The sequence below is a fragment of the Prorops nasuta genome, unplaced genomic scaffold (genome assembly GCF_024137725.1).
Source record: "Prorops nasuta isolate Cenicafe-Biocafe unplaced genomic scaffold, Cenicafe_Pnas_1.2 PNAS00030, whole genome shotgun sequence".
In the NCBI taxonomy this organism is placed as follows: Eukaryota; Metazoa; Arthropoda; class Insecta; order Hymenoptera; family Bethylidae; genus Prorops; species Prorops nasuta.
In genome coordinates, this window is record NW_027116827.1 from 1,403,562 (window position 1) to 1,426,243 (window position 22,682).

General features: G+C 37.0%; 1 protein-coding gene across 3 annotated transcripts in view; it reads left to right on the forward strand.

The window, feature by feature from the left end:
• The window catches only part of mspo (M-spondin), a 163,098-nt gene that overhangs the window by 120,261 nt on the left and 20,155 nt on the right, over nt 1–22,682 (forward strand). For all 3 annotated transcript variants that reach the window (XM_066742657.1, XM_066742658.1, XM_066742655.1), the window contains exons 3-4: nt 8,401–8,714; nt 9,238–9,417. In XM_066742657.1, coding sequence (XP_066598754.1) covers nt 8,401–8,714; nt 9,238–9,417 — 494 coding nt within the window. The remainder of the gene's footprint in view (nt 1–8,400; nt 8,715–9,237; nt 9,418–22,682) is intronic.

A 22,682-nucleotide genomic window follows, 5' to 3' on the forward strand; every position in this document is an offset into this window, starting at 1 on the left:
CATCTTTGAATTTAAATATTACTTTAAAAGCAAGCACGGACTTAATGAGTATTATTTCCAGAGCTCACGTATCGAGAATAGTTATACGCTTCTGCTAAATTGCGTTCAACTAAAAAAAGGATAAATTTACCATTCGATTGATTCCACAGCGCAAGTATTCTGAACTGCAACACTCTCATGACAAGGATTAATGACCGCAATTTCTAATGCACACACGAAATATTCAAAACCCAACTCTCATCTCGTTTTCCAGATATAAATGCCTGCACACTCTCGACATGACATTTCATACACAGCTTGTTCAATACATTTCAACTATTAATCAGCCCTCAATCGAAGCATCTCGTATAATAATATCCCCGTAAAATTAGCTCTAATTTTAAAAACCTGCCACATTTCATTCCAAATTGCTGGGATCATGATTCAAATTTGGCGATGCAATAAATACTTTCTATATGCCAATAGATTAAAGAGAATAAAGATGCATTTTTTTTATTTTCTGCGGTGAAGCTGTATCACACTCGTGCATATAATGCAACTTACTCGGTGGTAATTTATGGCAAGTCGATATAAAATTGCACTTTACCATCGATATTTTCGTTGGTGTTGGTTGTTGGTGTGCACAAAACTGTTGAATAGCGATGTGACCTTACGCCCAAGGGCGGAATTCAAGCTTTTGCACTGTCGCTACCAGAGCACACTTGACGCAAGTAATATATTCAAGTATAAATTTCGAGTATTACGAGCGCTCAAGTGAAAACTTTTCCCTCGCACAATCACGCCAGTCGCCAAAACACGAATAAATTTTTTTCGCGCTTTCTAAGCTTTCATCGCGTACGTAGAAACAATCATTTTCGTAAAGGGTAAATTGTTACAGGATTAATTCCTACAGTAACAGAGAGTTTCACCATGAGTAATCGCTAGTCCTCTCTTCTGTTTATAAGTCTTGTACGATAATAATACATGTGTTTTGAGAGTTTCAAATAATTTGATAAGCCAAGGGTGTAATATTTTTTTTAGAATAATGCGTTATGCAGATTAAATTGGGAATATGAAAGCGTTACAGCAGACGACTCATAGACGGTTAGCACATGTACGTCTGGCATTTAGTGGTGTTTAGTAACATTTTGCGCCTGAATGCAGAGTTCGTTAAGTAAACTTTTATTTGTTCAGTACGCTTATTTTGGAAAGTTACAGCTGACTGCTTTGGGAGCTGGTACGAATTACCTGCAGAGGCTGCTGTTAATAATTTATGTGGTTTGATGCCGGATTAGTTATTGTTTACGATGAATTCACCGCGTGGCCAATTACAGGCCATTCGAACTCGCACCAACACTTGATGTTTTCACTGATGGTGACATTAGTACTCTCTTGTGCTACTTCTAGTGCTACTGTTGCTCCGTCTATGCCCCTCTCTACTTCAACGCGTCTACGTCTACAAATCCCTCGCCTCTACACACGCACCATTATATAGCAACAGCTAACTTTGCCCAACCATTTCAATACATTTCTCCGATTCATTGCTTCGCGTTTATTCAACTCCATTTGCGATATCCGTAAAAGCCTCGCTATTTCTATCATTTCTTCTTTCCATAAAAGTCCTTTTTCCTCGATAAATATATAGATCCCTCGAGACGCCTCTTTATCCTTTTCTATTTAAAAACTGTTATCTTCTATTAAATTATTACTATTTTTAAAATTATTTATTTTTCTTATCTATAAAGTAGCGTCTTTTTACGAATTATATCAACTATATGTCGACAATTGGCATAATATAATTCCACATGCAGTTTATCATATTAGGTTACATGTATGAGATATATATGCAAAATTTAAATAATATTTCTACAACGATGCTAGTACATTTTATTTTAGTATTTTTATTTACAATAATAAAATCAATTTCAACGAGTTGCGCATCAGATTTCTACGATTTGGCAAGCGGGAACAATTTTCAATGTTTGTATAGTATATATATATTTATACATTTATACATGTATAAGCGTTGCTTTCGCGTAACTAGGTCACTGAGTTATCTCTACGCGAACGTTAAACTTTTTCCAACGTCAAGTCTGCAGGAGAGGCGAAGGGGCCTGCTGGAAGTGCCAGGGGTTTGCGAGGGTTGATTTGGTCCAGGATGCTCCTAGATGGTGAGAAAAAAGGTGGAGTGCTCGAGGTGCAGGTGCTGCTGTATGGCAGCGTATAGTGTACCCATCGACCAGTTTGATACAAAAATTTGTGGGAATGGGTGCAGCATGCGTTACATGGCTCATTCGTTCCACAGGAGTATCGATGCAATCAGCAACGACTGCGAGAATAGAGCGAAATTTCGTTATTTCCACCTACTCCCAACCCCTCGCATATAAAACTGACTGGCTCTCTTGGCTCGTTGTCCCATTTCCTGCAAACTTTTCACCATGTCAAATATTAATTAGACATAACACACTGAAACGAATCTTTATCCAATTTATTAATTAGAAACTTCGTCATGAGTAGAGAGTATGCATTGAATTCAATTAAAATTGCTTTATTTGAGAAAATTCAATTGAATGAAAACTTATAATGCTCGGAATAATGGAAATTTGGAGAATATAGTAATATATAACAGAATGGTTATTGATAAGTTTATGTATATTTGATAAACGCTCGATCAAACAGCGATTGGAGGAAATTGATCGTGCATTATGCCAATTATTAAGTATGAATGATGTCAAATGGTTACTTAATTGGTAATGAAATATTTATCGAGGATGCAAAGCGAGAATATTGAGAAATCTATAATCCTCGCAGGGTTGGGTTTGGATGCTTGTGGCATATGGCAAAGGAGCACCGTAGCTAAGGCAGCAGGAGGAGCAGGAGCGTCAGCACGAACGGTGGAGAATTGGGTTATCTACTTGGCAGGAACACGTTCCGCTTGCTCGCGTTTCGCACGATGCACTGATAGAAAGAGAGGGTGTGCGCCCTCGTGTATGTGTGTGCGTGTGTGTATTTGTTAGCCTCTGTATACCAGTTCAGCTCAAGACGTTATACTCGACTTGTTAGGAAACTTGTATCAAGTTGGATCGGTACCCACCCCCGTCTTGCCAACTCCGTCCCCTTAGAACGCGTGCAGCGTGTGTACACACGAAACACGAGACTGTCGCGCGATTCTAATTATACTATACACAGGACGATATTCCTCCGGATTTCTAATTACACGTTCGGTTTCGTAAAAACCCCTGTATGTTAATTATTTCCTCGACTCCAAAAGTGAGAAGGGTTATATAATATCTGCATATTTTCTCTGTTGCATTAATCGGTCCTCCGTGGACAACGGTTGTAGCTCGGGTTAAACTTGTAACTTCGGTCGAAACGCATGACAATGAGACATATCATTGCTGCATCTTGGCCCTTGATGTTGAGTTACTCAAAGGACCTCGCTCGGACCCAGCCATATATATGCATGCCTTTTCGGCATCCGCCTCCTGATGCGCATACGAGATATCTTCCAGCTAACTTCAAGTTTCAACTTCTTCGAAAGTGTCTGCTGGATATGTCTTTGATGCGCGCACCGGAAAATCCACTTTCCCCGCATGATCTGAAATAAGCCAGCGACCGACTCAAAATCGATTACAACGTGGTCTTACCAAGTTTCTCTTCTGCAAAATATCGAATCGCTTACCCGATCTTTTTCCATTCCCCTGCTTCCCTACCAGCAACGCAGCGCACCCCTTTCTCGTGCACCCCCTCCTTGCCCCACTTCACCGCACACCGTCGAAAAACCTATTTCAATATTCCTCGCTCCCTGACATATTCCATTATCTATTTAAATACGAAAGAAATCCAAGTGAAAAAGTTTTATGACTTCAAGGCATTTCCCGTTTTAGAACATTATAAAAGTTTAACGATCCGATAAAATGCTGTACAATAATTACGTGGGTGAAATTGAACGCTGCGGATGAGAGAAATGGCAGGCAGGGATAGTTTTTCAAGTTTCTTCCAAGTATCGATTTCTGGTAAAATATACAGGTAATTTGAGATTCTTTAGTGTATCGATAGGGATTGCTTTGAGAAAACTTGTATTGAATGTTAAGAAGCGTCGAAAAGTATAGATTTTAGTCTAAAGTCTAGGTAGTGCCCTTTCATGAAAAGATACTTCTTGCGACCTCCTTAGCTTTCCACGTAAGAAGGATTGGGGAAGCTGAAAAGTTGTTCCAGGCACCAGGTTTTACGAAGATGAAGAGGATTTGAATGGCTGGGGGTGGAAGGGAGAGTAGGAAATAACGGATAAGTGGCGGACACCAGTTCGAGTATCATCTTCCTCAAAATTTACTCCAAAGATAATCCTATACCTGCGAACTAACTGGGCTCTCATCAACTTACCTTCATTCACAATTTGTTCCTCACTTATTTTATAACATTTCCATTACGAAACCGTTAGCGAGACTGATTCCGTTGCTACACAATAATTCACATTTTCCCCTCGCATCGTAAACCATCGTTTTCAACTCAACAGTCAAAATTCAAGCAAAGTTAACATTAATTATCATTATTTCAAGTTCCTATATATATATATATATCAACTGAAGAATCGTTATGGTATGGTCGGGCTCGCACTGAATCATTGCAAAGTTTGCCTTTAAGTGCAGGCTGGAATTAAGAAATGACAATGGCAGGCCCTTAATTAGCACAAGTAACGAGAGTAGTCTTGGAGAACTTTTCCTTTCCATAAAGTTTCGAAGCAGTGTGGGCCAAGAACAAACAAGTCCGCCTTGACAAATCGGCCTTTGGAAACTTGATCGTTTCTTGGATGGTGATTGGCGGGGTGGCTTTTACGGCTTGATGAATCGAGTCAATAGTGAGGTAGGATAGATTGATAAAATCTGAAACCGTAGCGTGGCAGGAGAGTGGAAAGACGAAAGTTGAGAGAGACGTCTGACTCTCTTGTAATATTGTATTTCAAACAGATTGTGAATTGTAATTTTCCCGAACTCAACCAGCCCCTGTCTTTGTCCAACCCCTATACAGACTACGGCTATACAATTAATTATGTTACTTTCAAGAGTCATAGACCGACGAGTATAATTACATGAGTAATAATCTTATTTCAATACAAATGAAATGATAAATAAAGACCAACCGTGTGTTCTCTCCTTGTTTCACTTTTCTCTCTTTGAAACTAGTATAAATATTTACTCTCGATCTGTGCGAGACTAATTATTTGCCACTTAAACTGAAAAATGAAGGAGAAGATACCGGAATCAGAAAGAAGATAAGTGAGTCGAGGCGATTTTCTTTCACTTTCGCATAGGTAATAAAAAAGCTAGCGAATTATATCCTGTTATAAAGAGTAGAATTGTAATAGGATGAAGGAAGAATTAGATAATAGCAGTGTTGAGAGGAGGACCATTTGCGTTTTCTGAAAGACACTTGTGAACAAGATTAGCGTCTGTTTAAATCTCAATTAAAATACATCCGATAAGACGGATAAAGTTTCGAAAGGGCGGGTAATTTGCATTCATAAATTCGATCGAGCGAAAATTTGGCGAAGTAAACTAAGGAGAAGGGAAGAGATGTGATGGATCCGACATCGCTGTCAAGCCTGCAATGAAGAGGGTTGATATCAATTAATCTAATTAGCCAGACTAATTTAAGCCACTGACAAACTTAATGGTTTCTTCAAGAAGCATCTTGGATAAAACCATCTCGCGATTTTTTTAATTTCTCATGATCAACTCACTCTTATTTTCTAACGATATATATATATATATATATATGTCTATAGTATTATATGTGGCTTCTCTTATAATCATGATTTATAACTTGAAAATATCCACTCTTACAGATATTTCTCTTCTCGTTCAAATATCCTAATTACGAATAATTTCAGTAGAATTTTTTGGTTTAGTCCTAGACCGTGCAATGAAACAGAGATGAAATCCGTGAGTTTGAGATGAGCTAAAAAAATTTCAATTAAAGATCGACAGAGGGGGTTAAAGTTAGGTCGGGATAATTAAAGAATCGAAGAGATGCAATAGGCCTGGCCGAGCGGTTCTTTATCTGTCAAAGTCCAATATCACGGGTCATTCCCTTTGCGGTTTTCGCTAATTTTGCAACTAATTAAGTCCTTTGGAGCCCGATGGGATTGCGGGTCGCATGTGACACAAGGGGCGAGGAAAGGGAGAGAAACCAGTAATGGGAAGGAGAGAAAGAGGAGAAGGAGAAGGAGACACAGTGCTCGACCCTCTGGAAACCAAATTCCAGGATTCTAGGGGGGAGGAGACACAGAGACCACAGAGTGAGTTTCGAGCAAAGCCCTGACTACAAAATGAAAACTCGCGTGAAGTTTCGACAGGCGTACACGCGAAACTTCCTTCCACGCAACTGAAGATTTGCTACCTTGTAATTTCGATGCTCGCTAAAAGTAAAATTAGAATCTAGAAGACTTTATTCTTTTGCTGTGCAGCTCTATATAGATTGAAAGCTTCGGAAACGTTAGATATAGGCTCACATAGATTCTATATCTAAATATTCTGAAAATTATGTAAGTCGCTTCAATTATTAAAGTCTATAAGGACTTGGTAAAGCGATAGTTGAACAACGATGTACGGTAATTTTTAATAAAAGAAAAGAATTAATTTTTCTTAAGAGTTCTTTTTTTTATAATTCAGCATTGTCGTGCTGTAAGACATAATAAATAGTCTTACGTAACGCTCTTGAATTAAGTGTAAGGACAGAAATTTCACACAGCGCAACCTTCCCTAAGGCAATCCATCACTAGATTGTCGCATAAACAGGTAAAGATCCACTGTGAGTTTCAAGACAAATGATTTCTTTCTACACTCTATTTCCTCCAGCTTTCTCGAGACATTTGTTAAACTGCGATACTGAACGTAACGATTCACAGAAACTTTTCAACGCTCTATTGAAAGAATTAAATTGTCCTCCGCTGTTACGATACTTTGCTGCAAACGATGAATATTTAAAAAAGCTGTCATCTGCAAAGACAGGCAAATCTGATTGAAGTCAATCAAAGCTATAATTGCAAATTTAGGAAATAAATATATACATAAATCTATATAGACGCGTTTAATTCAAAGGAGGAAAATTAGTAAGAAATTATTTCAAATATTCTTACGCAGTTTGAGATAGAATATATTTGAATAGAAAGAGAGTAAGTTTGAACGTGCGACGGTATATCGTTATATCATATTAATATATATAATATGTGACATTTCTTTACTTCTTCCACTTTCCTCGGACCAGTGAAAGTAATGCCAATTTTTCAGATGGGGATCGTTAAATCGCGCGTGACGATGAATGCAAGCCTGGCCGGGATGGGCTATGTCAAAAAGGGCTCCAGAGACATTTTTCAACGACGCCATCGCGAACTGTGCATTATTTCCGGAGTAGCACGACCCGACCGGTGCATTAATTGACTATAAATTCCGTCCTCGCATTAATTCGACTACCCCGACCTGCTTCCGCAGTCCATTCGACCCGATATAAATATTGCAAGGGCACATCTTTTAAATAAAAACTTTAGCAATATTTTGACAACGTTATTCGAGAAATTCCTATAAAACGATGTTCAAAGCGACTCCTGCTACCACCACGTTCTGCCATACTTTGCAATACAGCCACTACATAGAACAGCTGAAACCGGTAATTGTTTGTTCATAAGGCATTTGAAAGTTAAAATAAGTTGTGGATGCCGGCAATACTTTTATAGACATTGGGACGGAAATTGTGCGTTTATTCGAACAGGGAGTGGACGGGTGCATTAATTGACTATAAATTTGGTTTCCCCATTAATTCAACTATCTCGAGCAGCTTCCGACGCCAGTAGACACGAAGGGCTGTGGCGGTACTAACGATCCCTTGAACGGTTTACCCCCTCCCCCCTCCCACCCCCTCTCCATCGTATCACCCTCCCCACGCTATCCAGTTATCTTGCCGCAAAACCCTGGTGCATATACCGATCCGCCAAAAGTTCCGGAAAATGGGAGTCCACAGACGTGCCTCGCTCAAGAATGCTAATTTACTGATAAACGTGCTGGGATTACCAAGACCAGCACGCTTATTCGCCGAATGGTAATTACACGGCATTATACATTTGCCGTAACCCATAAGCCGGCTTATGTTCAATTTTCGCCGCGTAAGAGTGATTTGAGAGCGTTTGTGTTCCAGGGGATAATGTTTCTGCACGCCAGACAATGTCTGCCTATCACAAATGCTCACTACCATTTATCTTTGCTATACCATGTTCCATTACAATGGATATCTTGCTTTGAATATTTTCGAACGAGGCCATGAATAACGTTGATATACATATATAGGTATCGTTTGTGCGAATACCGATCCAATTGAAGATTTATGCGGATGTTGCAAGTTTCATGGATTTAATTTTTTAATTTCCAGGCCGAACGCACGACTCGGCGTACAGCTTGTATCGATTGGGCGAGAGATTATCGACGGGTGCAAGACTTTACGTGGAGACTGGAAGAGCCGATGGTTTGGATACTGGCGGAGATTCGCCAAACACGCTCCACTCCTTCACGGGACCTCTTGTTCCCCAAGGAGAGGGTACCAGTATTGCTAGAGCCTTCCTTGATGGTAATCACACTCTGATAAGCATCATGGCGAGAATTAACCCCAGTCCAGATTGGTTTGTGGGAGTAGACTCCTTCCAACTTTGTGTCGAGGGTAACTGGGTCGACACTGTCACAGTTGAGGTAATTAAATGTTACGCTATTATTTCACTTCTATACTGGAAACGTTTTCTCTCCTCCTCCTCCTCCTCCTCCTCCTCCCTTAACTTTCTGTCACGCGACCTGACTAACGACATTTTATTGAATTTCCTTTTCCTAATAGATATCAATTTTTCTCTCATTTTTTGTCGATATAGTTGCTCTTTTTTTTTAAATTCATACTTAAGAAGTATTCTAATTCCTGCCATTCCAGATTGATTAAATTTTCACTAGTTGTAGGTACTTTAAACTTTTCCTATCTAATTGTGTTGATTCTGGTTGAGATGGTAAGAAATAATTTGATTTCCTTTCATAATTCAATTGACCTCTCCGATCCATTTTTACGGTATCATGTTGCTGATCTAATTTGTAAGATTAGCATGAAGTTAAAATAATTTTGACGAGTTTAGCATACAATTAGGGGATTTAGTGTCAGTTTTTTCATGAATACTGGCAAGCAGAATTTTTCTCAAGGAGAGCGAATTTTTTTTTTTTTGTTTTCTTTTAGCTCGATCCGTTGGACGGTGGCACGGATAACGGATTCACATTCACGGCTGCCAACTGGCCGACGCAGCCCCAAGGAATCGCCTACAGGATCACATCTCGCTATCCGGCCCATCCCGCGGGAAGCTTCTATTATCCGAATCTACCTCGTCTGCCGCCAATAGCCACTCTTACCTTCACAAAGGTACGTACGTAATGTGCTTTTCCCAACTGTAGGCGCAATTTTTACCACACATTTTACGACTTCGAAACGCCTCGATATTGCCACCTACTGCCTTATACCACTTTATGGAACACCTTCCTTAAAAGAAAAAAGAACTATATCGAATATCCAAGAAATAACACCTTAGATTTTTACTGTTATAACCCAATAAGAAAAATATCCAATTAAATTTACCAGTAAACCAACAAAAAGAAATATAACTGCAGTATAGCTATATCTCAATCCCTCGTAAGTTGCAAAGTGAAATATTGTAGCAGCGAGACAATTGAAAAATATATTTCTATAAAACTGTCTAAAAATGTTTAAAAATATATCTACAATATCTATACATATATACATATATTTAAGTCTCCTATTTTGTCAGTTTAATTTAGTCGAAACTTATTGTCGACCACCGGAAATCTTACGTCTCCTGTTCTAGACACGTCAATGGCAATGACGCAATCCAATTTTCGCCTCAAGCTCTACTTAATGGCTTTTACCACTACCAGCAGCTTTCGTAATGGTGCGTAACGCGTGTAACACGAAAGCGAAACATTTCCAGATCGCTATAAAACGTAAATTCTAATAATGTTTAAAAATTCTCCACGTTTCGTTATCTTTTTTCCGAGATAAGAATTTTCCATGAGAATTCCAAAAGTGTACGAATCGAGAGGTTTCCCAGGGTGAAACTTTTGAAAAACACTTGCTAGAGATAACGGGGCAGAATACTAGCGCGAGCTATGCTGAAGTTTAATTGGAAGAAGCGTTCTTTCGTCAGTTTCCTTATCGTTCATTAGTAATTTCTTTGAAAATTAGGTTAAAGGTGGAAGGGGTGGAGATGAGGTAACATCTGCATTCTTTGCGAGTTATGTCGACCACAGGCTTCGGGTCACCACTGCGACTTCGTTTCTTATTCCTGCTGTATCGTGACTATCCCGTGGCGTACGACGTCCAATGCAACGAGATTCCAGAGGCAGCGATTCGCGTTAACTGGCTTAATTATCTTTTCTCTCCCTCTCCTCTTTTTTTACCTTCTATCTTCTTTTCGATTCCTTATCCCTTACCAACAGCATTCGGAAGCCAGAGAGCTTGCTCCTCCGCACCCTTTACCACTTAATTATCAAACTTTCCTTGCTAATCTGATAGACACCCCCTAAAAACTCCTCGTTTCTTACGCAAAGTCGCTCCATATTTTGCATATTATTCTCATCACTATTCATTTTGTACCTTTCTACCTCTCTGTTTCTTCTTATTAGCGTATATTTCGGAAAGTAGCTACCTGTAATATAAGACATCAAAATTATTCAAAGAAATTAACTAACTGTAATGTACGCAGACTTGTCACAATATGGGACACTCGAATACTTTTATAACAATTGAATTATACAATTACAGAGTAATATATGCTTTTACACAGACGATAAAGCATAAGATTCTATCAGGTACATCTAGCTTGTATAGGAGACATAAACTGTATATAAATGCATCACTCAGGCAAGTTTATTTATTTTTTAATAAAGCGTAGATTTTATTAGTACTGCAGTGGTGTGGTATAACGTTAATTATGCATCCGACGTGATTATCTATGACCATTTAGATTTCCTGTAATATTTATTGCGATATAACAATATCATTATTCAGTTTGGAGTATACCATTAGGAAACTGCAATTATGAAGTAATTTACTGATGCATAATTTTATTGAAGATTCCATTTAATGCGGCATCCTATTTAGTAATACTATTTAACCATTATGTAACTGAATTTTTCCATTTTTGTATAATTGGCAAGTTATACTGTCAGTATTCGTGGAAAAGTTAAGTAATAAGTGGTACAAAATTAATCAATCATCTTGAAACATAAATTACTGCAAATTACAATTAGGAAGGAGAAAGCTGTGGTTTAACGTTTTCGATCCCAGATAAGAACTAGGGTATGGTTTATTTCGTCATTTCCGCGAAGCTATTGTACTCGTAAGATTTGTGCAAAGCTCGTTTCGCACTTGCAATGGTTTCATTACCGCATTAATGCCAGCTTGCTTTCAGAGCTCGTAATACTCCCATTCGAATTCGTGCAAGGTTTTCACTGGGAAGGTGAAGAAACAAAAAAAGACCGAAAAACTCGCACCGTTCGCCTTACGAAAACGTAACGTCACTAGTTTGCAGTATTATTCTGATAATCCTGGGAAACCGAGACATGCCAACTTTTGCGGATATAACTTTTGTTTTCCTACGCGAGCCCAAGTTGTGAAAAAGAACAATCGACCGCGAGAACTTGTACCAGTTGGTTGAAATCAAGCTGGAAAACTTTTGCTTCCTATTCCCGCGAATACATTTCATATATGTTCCCCCTTTATTTATCCCAACTTTCCTGAATTAATATTTGTTTCGGCTACATTATATTTACACAAATTCTGTGTTAACTGCATCCATTAAATATTATAATGATAGTATATACCACATGAAGGTTTTCATTCACTATTTAGATTCGGGTCATTATATACACTTGTCATTTTTCAGAAACTTTCCTCAAATATTCCATGTATCATTCAACACTGTCCGAACGCGTGAAATGTAATTTAATTTTCCTATTTTGTAATCTAGCTTGAAAAAAAATATAGATTCTTGTTTTACGATTTAGGTAGATAATGGAATTTGTATATGAAAAAGGTAATAAGCGAATGAATATTCGGTTTAAGTATAACATTGAAATACCTTTATATTTATCTCGTAACAGTTAGGAGAACAGCTGACATACTTTTGTCCATTTGGTCAAGCAGAGCAAAAGAGCAATAATATTAACATCGTATTTTATCAGAATCCTTGCTTATATGTTATTAACGTGCTTTCCACCATAGAGGCAACATTTTTGCGAAATCAATATCAACTGTAATTTCTTGATCCAGCCGGAGTAAGCTACTCACATAGAGAGCAATATGCATTCTGAATTAGTAAATTGTTACGTGTATATATATAATCCTGGTTCTCGTATACCTTACCTATGACAGACAAGATTAATCCTCGGTTGCGACGAATAATGTAGTAAAGCTTGGATAGATATTCTAAAAATGCGTAGAATTTATGAGTAAAATGAAAATTCATTATTAATAAAACGATCAAAGCCAAAGGGATAGTATGTGGAAAGAAAATTCCACCAAGATTTCTTGAAGCACTTTTAGCACAAAGTCACGTGGGGGCAGTATAGATACTTGAGTATGTATGTAACGCCACACGATACTGTAGGATGTTGGAGAAATCGGGCCAATCAGAGTGAGCATCGCTTCGTCACGGTAGCCCGCCACAATTATGGTGACTCGGGGTGGCAATCGGTCCCCCAGGGGCTGGTTAGCAGCAGAGCGCATAACTTACTGGAGGGGCGTATATAGATAAAGGGCAAGTTACGTTAAGCCGAGTCGGCATGGAGCGGATTAGTGAGATTAGGCGAAGGCAATAGGGATGCGCCCAGCTAAAGCCATTCAACAAACCCCACGCCTTATCAATGTCAGCGCCTAGTGTCGAGCAAAGATCACTCTACCCAAACAGAAATATATCACCACCATCTCGTTTTCCGCACAACGTTTCTCTCTACGATCCCATACTCCGAGTCACCATTTCACCGTATCGCACACACCAGTCTACCGCTTCTTTCGCTTTAAATATATCGCCTCGGATCTTTAAAGGAGTAACGAAATCTCGATACGGAGAGAAGCCTCGACAAATGTGGATTTTATCGATTCGTTGTCTATGTTCTTATATATATATATACAGTTGGTGTTGAGATACAGTTATATTATTAGACAGTGATACTGTGTGATAATTATAACATATCTGATTAAAGTGGTAAATATTTTCGGGACTCTGTGGATGAAGGAATGGCTTTCCTCTGCGTGAGAGAACATAGTGGTGAATAACTTGAGAGGAGAGATCGTCGTGTGGAGATTAGAGGAAGCTAATTAGTAATTCGTGTAGCAGCGAGATCTGTCTGCGCCTAGAATTACAACTCATAGAGTTACTGCGTCATCGTCACTGGCGGCAACGTCAAGATAACGGACATCCCTCCGAAGACGAATGCGCCACCCCTAGACCTTGCGCGATTTATCGGTAATGCCACTATGCTATATCAAACCTCCTCACACACTGTTTTCACGACGCAGTCCGGCTCCAGCATCCCATATTTAACGGACCGTCATCCCTTTATCTATACGTTTTTATCTTTCCAAATAGTATTCGATCCTAACTCAATATATCAGTAGCCCCAAATCATGGCACACACACAATCGTATTTATTCACGCTAAATGTGAAATAGAATCAAAATTAAAAGAAAAAAGTGTATTTCTGATGTAATTTCGATGAGATGTGCATTAAAGAGAAATATGTAAAATGTAACGAAAAATCAGCTTAAATTAATTTATTATTATTTTATAATTAGAAAAATTGCTATTACGCAAGCCTCTATAAACATGGTGAAGTAAGTTGATTTGTATTATTTTTAGGAATGCAATGATTCTTTATTATGATTATACTGTAATGAGGGGTCTATTGAAATTGAATATTCGGTTCATGCTGATAAATTTACATTGAAATACTTTAACAAAAGCTTTTTCAAATATTACTTTTTATTATGTCCCAAGCTTCATTAAATGAAGAAGTAAATATATAGGGAGAGGGAGTGGGGGATTTATTATACAATGCGTTTGAACGAAATATTTCCTGAATAAAAATACGTACCTGTTTCAGTGGTAATTACCTGTTAAACTCTCCAAATTGCCTAATTAAGCTGTGGGGTTACACTTTTGTTTTAAAGCAAACCACCAGAAAGTGCGTACTCCAGATGAAGGGCTCAAACAGCAAACAAGTGTGAAGTGGTTGCGAAACACGTACCTAGCAACCCTCGAGGTCAACCTAGACCTTTGCTTTGTTTACCCATTTATTACCTACGACGTACAGGGAATACCATTTTCAATATCGATGGGACAAAATTCGTGAAATATTTATATATATGCTATTGACACACACACATCTAATGGGGGCTAACCTATTCGAAAAATATTTAACAACTTTTTATCCAATTAGCTTTACACGTTCTCTATACCCCCATGTACATAAGCCTCTACATGCGGAACAAGTACTGCATGCATGTAAATAGACTCATTAGTGTATTTGCTCGTGTCATTTGTGATCATTGGATAAAAGTAGTACGAGTTTAATGAAAATTCTTTCACTGTTTTAAATAAAACTTTTACTTATCGGAAGAATTAACGTTAACAATGCATGAATCTCTGTACTATAAATTATTTATCCACCTACTTGCAATTTTACTTTTGTAATTGGAGTTATTTATGACACAGGCATTTTTACACAAATTTCGTAGAGGAGATGGTTCGAGTCATTTTATACGGTTGAAATAAAGCACGCGTCGATGAAATTTTACTCTAAAAAACGTACGCTTTGCAACTACGAGCGGCCACTTTTTTCGTCACAAAAGGGTAGGAGCTCTAACATCCACTGATTCTCTACAGTCATATATAGCTTCTTATGGAGAGACGGAGGGGGGAGGGGGGGGGAGGCAAGAAAGGAGAGATATTATAGATGGAAAAAGAGAAGGATGTCAGTTCTTTTCTTTATTTTCGGTTCTTTTCTACTCTAGGCGGAAACGCAAGAATTTATAACAGGCGACACGTTATGGTTCCCCTTCTCGTAAAGATTTATTCGTTCTCGTGGTTTTTTGTATACTTCATCCCTCTTCCTTCCCTCCCTATACTAGCTGTACCTCTCCCTTCGCCCACCCAACTCTGCAGCACGCAGTTGGAAAGTCCTGACGAAACTTTTCGTTGAGTAGGTAAAAGCTTTTCAACAGTTTATCAACCAACAGCATTTTTAAAACGGGGAACATATTCTCCCAAAATTGAATAATAACTAAGCATTAAGCTTGTGCTAAAACTAAGTTATACTGGAAAATGGATATCATTGGGTATAGTATTTATAAAACAAATATATATATATATATATATATATATATATATATATATTAATAATTGAATGCTTTGTTTCATTGCTTTACGAGAATAAACTTCTGCCGAGTAAAACATGGAATTAATCAATTTTTATATCGAATAATTTCCTATTCTATACATCTTCAAATTAACTGTTGTCAATATCAATCTATCTTATGACTAAGCGTTTGAACAAAAATATGTTCATCGTTTAGATCTCATTTGAACACAGCCTTTCCAGCTTATTCACCAAATATGTATGAATTTATACTGCAAAGTGGAAGTATGCATAGTATGTTTTGAAGCTCTGTACTAAATCGGAAATTTATAGACTTCAGGGAATGTTTATCCATCCAGAAACATAGCAGTCAGTATGAAACAATGCAGATCTGCAGTTGATATTAACTACAATGCTTCTATCGAAGTTGCAATTTGTCATCACGATTAATCAAAAGACAGCGCTGAAAAGAAGATTAAAATACAAATGTCAAAGTTCATATAATGCTTTTAACGTTAATTTTACAGTAGTCAGCCGAAAAGCATTTTCATTTGCATCAGCTCAGAGATGCAAATTTAATATATGCGAGTTACCTGACTGGCGTCAAATCCCAGCTTATTCCCTGAGGTCACGGTATTCTTCTAAAGTAAACTGTAAACAGGTCAGCAGCGATAATCCAAAGTAATCGAATTTAAGAAGTACGTGTTTCGATAACTTAACAGCAGCTGAAACATATGCCAGACGAAATACTGTGCATCGTATTGGTCTCACAATTCGCCTAAGCAAACGTACATAAATTATATAAAAAGACAAAAAGATGCTAATTGATCAAAAAATAAATATTGCTACATCTTCATCAATCTAATCATCTTAATTTATTCATCAGATTCTAAATTCACATTGACAGGATCTATTTAAAGGGTAAACCTCTTCTTAGACCGACTGAACAATAGGAAAATATTTAATCAGTGGCTAGATTTAACTCTCAGTTTAGGCTATGACATACTATGCAATAAAATTGGAAATGGAGTGCAGTAACGTAGCTGAGGATTGAAACTGAAAGAGAATGTTCAGCTTTGGAATCAATATTTAAAGAGTTTTCTCACTGGTAATATACTCAATCGTCTATCCGGTAGGTACATTATATTTGCAGGTAGAGCAGTAGAGCTCGAAAGGCATGATTTTGGATATTTTTGTTGAGAATGTCTATTGGAGCGTACGTTATTTCCTATGTTTTGTTTACAAATATTTTGCTCTTTGCCGCGATGGCACGGTTAGTCCGTCGGGCTTGTCGCGGCCAATGCCGGCTTGTCACGCTTGTCCGCTCATCGACGGATTAACCACTGGCTGGCACTCACGGCGATGCTTGCGATGTGGTCGCCGTACCATTCGCACACCACGCCACAATGCCCCTAACACGATAATCTAAATCGTCGCTTCATCATAAAACGTACTAGCCAGCTTTTATTACCCTTTTCATTATCCCCTTTTTTGACATAAAAACGACATATTTTCGCCCTGAACACAGTACTTTGAGCGTATGATACATCAATCGTATGGGATTAAATTATTAGAATGCTTGTCAAAATTATAACACAAATTTATTAACTCGACTTATCAATAAAATCATAATTATATTCAATTAATTTAAATGCAGAAAGTTGTTTTTATCAATTTAATTATACAATACAAACACCTTTGTGTGCACAGAAAATTAAAAAAAAAACTTGTAGTTTTGTTATGTATATAAGTATGAAGCACACGCTTATTACTTACATATCGAGATAACAAGTGCTACTATAGCTAACGAATTACAAAATGTCATACATCGTATATTATCTTAGCAAAAAAAAAAAAAATTTTTTTGTTATAGGTGAATTTTTACACAACGTAATACCTTTTAACTAATTTACTTGAGATGGCAAGAAGCAGAAGCAGGGGGAGAAGCTTTGTCTATTCACTCTATTCCGTTGTGCCAACATCCTCCGTAGCAAGATCCTTTTCGCTGTTCACACAGAAGGTTAAAGACCCGTGTGTACAATTATCTCGCAACACTGAACCCTTTAAGGGATTACCTCTCATCGATTAACTGTAGCGACATGAACGACATACAAGCAATGAAGCTAACACTATACGAGTTGCTCGCACAGTTTAAACATATATCTCAACAATGATGCAGCCACAATGGCATTAATTTCTGACCCTCGTGTTTATAATCAACCTTCTATTATTATCTGTTAATTTTAAATTCCCTTCCTTTAATATACAATAATTGTGAAAAAAATACTTAAATTAATTAACAAATCACTCTTCTATAATTACAGATCTTTCAATGTAACCACATTTAATGCGAAAAAACAGTATTAATCGTTTCGTTAGAGCTTGAACGTATCCATGTCTAGTTCATGATTTTCTGAATTTAAGAAAAGTTTAATAAACCCTGAGAAACATTGAGTTTAATATAGTACGAAATATTTGAAGAAGCAGCGGAAAGAAGGTATATGCTAGATGTTTTTTTCATTGGCATGCCTATTTCAAGCATGAAATGCGTTTCGCATAGCGACGTGGGAAGGTTTAAAGAGAAAAAAGTAATAAAAGAAAAAGCGGAAAGAGGAAAAAAGGAAAGGATAGCAATGGGAAGGAGGTGGCTTTGGAAAGCAAGACGGGCAACGCGACTCTTGGCGCGTTCATTTCTATTGGTTAAATTTACGAGCGGCTCGTGTATACAAATGTGCGACCGCCCCTTTGGCAAACCAACCCTGCTTTCTACCCCCTGTACACAAATCCCCTCATCTTCGTCGCACCACCAAACGAATAATACATTCTACGAGTGGTTTACTGGACGTTGGCCGAGCTTACTCTCATTTCCTCCCTTCGTTTCTCCCCGCGTCCCTCATTTACATGAATTTTTTCACTAAACTTTTTTCCAACCTCGCACCTACACTTCTCACTCGACGTTTCTTTATCCGAATCGTATACACCATATTCGTTCAGCCGTCGACCCCTTTCACACTAATCTATTGTGCGCCTTCATATGCCTACCTTTCATTGTCCTAAATATACCTATATGTCATTTTTCTATGAAAAATTACAGTGTTGCATATATAACAATGTGACAACAATAATATTAAGCTTGCATTTTAACCTTGTTTATTTTATCCACGACCGAACATAGTTCAGCATGGATAAGAGACTACATAGAATAAAACACGCACAGACACATGCATAGGCAGGGGTATGTATAAACAAGCTATGCTCTCTACTATATCGAGACCGCAAGGTAATATAGATGTGGTTTTGCGGCATTTCGGCTGTTCTCCATGGAATTGGTGGAAACATCCTATACCCAATTCTTGCATGCAAACAAACCTTTTGCAAGAGTATGCGTTTGTGGCAGCATATGAAAAGAGCCCCCACGTGACAGTTAGAAAAATTTAGTGGTAGTAAATAGCTGATCTGCGCGTTCTTTGTGTCTATATACTAAAATCAGTAGACTGTTCTTCATTTTATGAATTATTGTGTCTATATCTTGTTTCTTAATTAATTAAGGTATAATATAGTTAGCAGCTAATCCTAATCAATTTATAAAATATTCCTGTGTGTTTGCTTCATTTACTTAGGATAAAAGTTGATTTTATTTCTTTATATATAGTTTGAACATTATTGTCAATCTTTGTAATAAAATATACTCAGCCAAGCATGCTCTTTGAGTTTGTCTATCTATATTTACATATGTGTTTTGCGTGTAGCATAATACTTGTTGATTAATGCTCTGCTGATTATATATACTCAACTATATATGCAGCTCCTTCATTTGCTAATAATAAATAATTTTATATGTACATATAAATTCGATATTTTTAATCTGCATATTCCTTACCCAGCAATTGTAATGTATAATTTAGGTTATAGTTCAATAAAATTCTTTTACTAGAATGTTAAAGTATGGTTAGGTGCTTGAAAACAATGAATCTTGGAATTTGCTACAAAAAGCTTTTTGTAGATATGAAGCGGACGCTTTTGTGAATCATTCTGTTTACATTGTATATATTTTCTAGTATACAATGTGTTCAAAAAGTCCAGGATCTCCAAAATATTTTGAAATATTACGTATTCGTAAAGCTTGGATCAAGGGCTTTATAAAACACTACATGAATTTATCATTTCAACCAAACATTCACTTGATATTTTCATTTGAAATTATAAATAGGTGAGCTACTTATGCTTGTATATGCGAAGCGGTTCTACACACATTAATTCAATGTTCAAATCGAAATAACTAGACAATATCTAAATAAAAAATATACCATTTCATTTAAAAAAACTCATAAGGTTACCTTGGCATATCCTCCATTAATACAAAGAAAGTTTAATTTTTGAGACCGTACCAGTACGTGTTGCAAGTAAATAAACACAAGGAATTCGGAACCTCTACTTTGACTCTATGATTGCAAGTACTTACCACCATAGGAAATGAGGGATCCTAATTCCTATTCTCTTGCAATAGTACTCACTAGTAGATAGGTTATACAATTTAAACCCTATAACTTTTGTATGTGAAACACACATTTGTTTCCAAAATACTTCATTCTTTAGTTATTTCTAGGGTATACGGTATACATTTTGCTCATCCTATGTGTATTATGAATTATTATACTACAAAGGAAGCATTTAATAGGTCGCAGGAGGTTGTTTTAATATGCGCGTGCAAACGCGTTGCAACGAACGGTGTGCGTTTATTGGAAAATGACACGAGAAAATAAACCTCTGCCATTAGGTGCTGGATAATAAGCATTCGGTTATCGCACCGTGAATATTCAATTTCAGTATTTAATTACGCGCTCCTCGACTCGTTAGAATCGATTACTTTCCCAATCAATAGACAATTCCATGTAGAAGCAGGTTTATTGTGATAAACCTAATTATTCAAAAGTAAACCAAGTCACTACATTTTTATTCAGCCAAACACACTCAAAATTTAAAAGTACCTATACCTTTAAAGGATCCAATTACTATTTTAATCAGAGTAATTGTTCTGCTCCAGACAATAGGGAAAATATTTACTAAATTTGCCATTACAGCTTTTCCGTAATCAATTTTAATCACAGTTATCATTAATGACGCATTGTTATATACGAATTTCCACTTAATTGCGTAATTTAAATGTAGTACTTTATTACATTGCACGAAAATAGGTACTGTAATATAAAATTATGAACCAATAAGTTAACATTCTGCATCCTACAAAGAAAAATCTTGATGACGCGAAGATTTCATTTTGGACGATCGTTATCGTTTTGAAGAACGTGTAAGAAGCATCGACGAATGCGAATGAAATGCCATGAAGTATTAGGCACATTGCAAATGTTATTACGGTTTATAATGTGTTTTAGCTGTTTCATGGTTTACTTAGGTGATGGTAATTTTCTGTGCAGTAGGAAAGTTTATCGAGTATATGCTACGACAAAAAAGAGATGCATGAATCCTGGCTTACAAGGTAAAATATAATGAATAAGCAAAGTTTCATGGTGCTTATTTAGCTCATTTCTCGGTACAAGTACCTGGAGCAGCCACAGCATTACAGACATTACAGGTGTTCCTCTTCTCGGATGCAAGGTCGATGCCAAGCCAGGCCATCTGCGACGTCCTACCGGTCTCTTATCGAGTTATGATATCATTAGAAAAGGGAGCAGTACGAAACTAACATCCTCATTCCCATATTCCGTACATTCTCGCATTGTTGCAATGCCACGAACGTATACATACGTACTTGCTTATGCGCGTGCACATCTTATACCGCTGCTCATCGAACGGTAATTATAATTGCACGACTGTGGTAACGACGATAAAAACAGCTCTTTAAAAATTCCTCACACTTTGTTTACTCCAAGTTCACTGACCTATTTTCTTGTCACGTTATCGACTTTTCAAGTCCACGAGTTACCTTATCATTTGTTGTGAAATACAATTTGAATATGTGAGAAACAGTTTCAATGTAGCTTTTAAAGATGAAATGTAAAAAGAAAAATGTTATTTAATTTTTAAAAAAATAGACAATGGCTATTTTGTTTAAGGTTATATTGGAAGTTTAATAGAATGAGCAAGGCGATTTTGGTTTTTCTTTCTCATATAGGAAGCGAAAAGGGAGAATTGCAATCGGAAGTGGAAATGGTGAAAAATGTCCAACATTCCATCGCACGTGTTCGGAATTGTAAAGAGAAATTCATCGAAATAGTATAATACATATGCATATATAACGCGCATGTCACAATAAAAACTGCCGTCTTTACACCAGTTACAATAAAATATTAAATAACTACAAAATTGCATAAGTGTTTCTACCCCCTGGAAAACCATGCTAGCTTTCCTAAAATAACTTATATATTTATATTGATTTATATCAATTTCTGTAGATCAATGTTTTTTCTGCAAAAATTCAAGTTACCTCTAGCTTAAAATAATAATTGTTCGACGGGGTCAGTCGAATTAGCACAAATAAAACAAGACAAATGTTTTACCATTTTTGCGTGTGTAGTATAGAATGTCCACTGTTACCTCCCGTTAGACCTTCCGGAGATAAAAAAAATAGGTGTGACATTCCAGAGTAAAGTTAGTAGAAATTGTTTTTCTTTTTTTTTTTTTTTATTCGGTGTGTGTTAAAAGGGCAGCACCATGACCAACTCAGTTGTATAGAAGTGGTTCGTCGTATTTTTTCTATCTCCGGAAAGTCTAACGCGAAGTTACTATGGGTATTCTGTGTCACACGAGGAATCACTTCTACCCTGAGTTGGCCATAACACTACAGTTTTAAATCATACAACGGATAAAAAAATAAAATTTTTAACTGGCTCCACCATACTATCTCACGCTTATTTTTTCTATCTCCGGGATGTCTAAAATATAAATATCTGTGCGTAATACAACTCCAGGCTATGCAATCCGATTTGGAATATATAAAAAAAAGCAATACGGAAGTTTTATGTCACTTGGTAAAGTTCATAGTTGTCTTTTAGCGAAATTCGGTCGGTAATTACAGCTTTGCTATTGATGAAAGGAAGAGTATGTATTGCAACGGTTTTCAGTAAGTGCATAAAGTACTAAATAGACTTTAATTTTTAATGCGTTTTAATATTATTTTATTAGTAGGGCAGTATTGCTCGATAGATAAAGAAATGAAAAAGAACTGTGCGAGGTGATTAATACAGGGAATAAACATTAAAATAAATTTTACTGTATGCCCTCAGTTGTACCGTT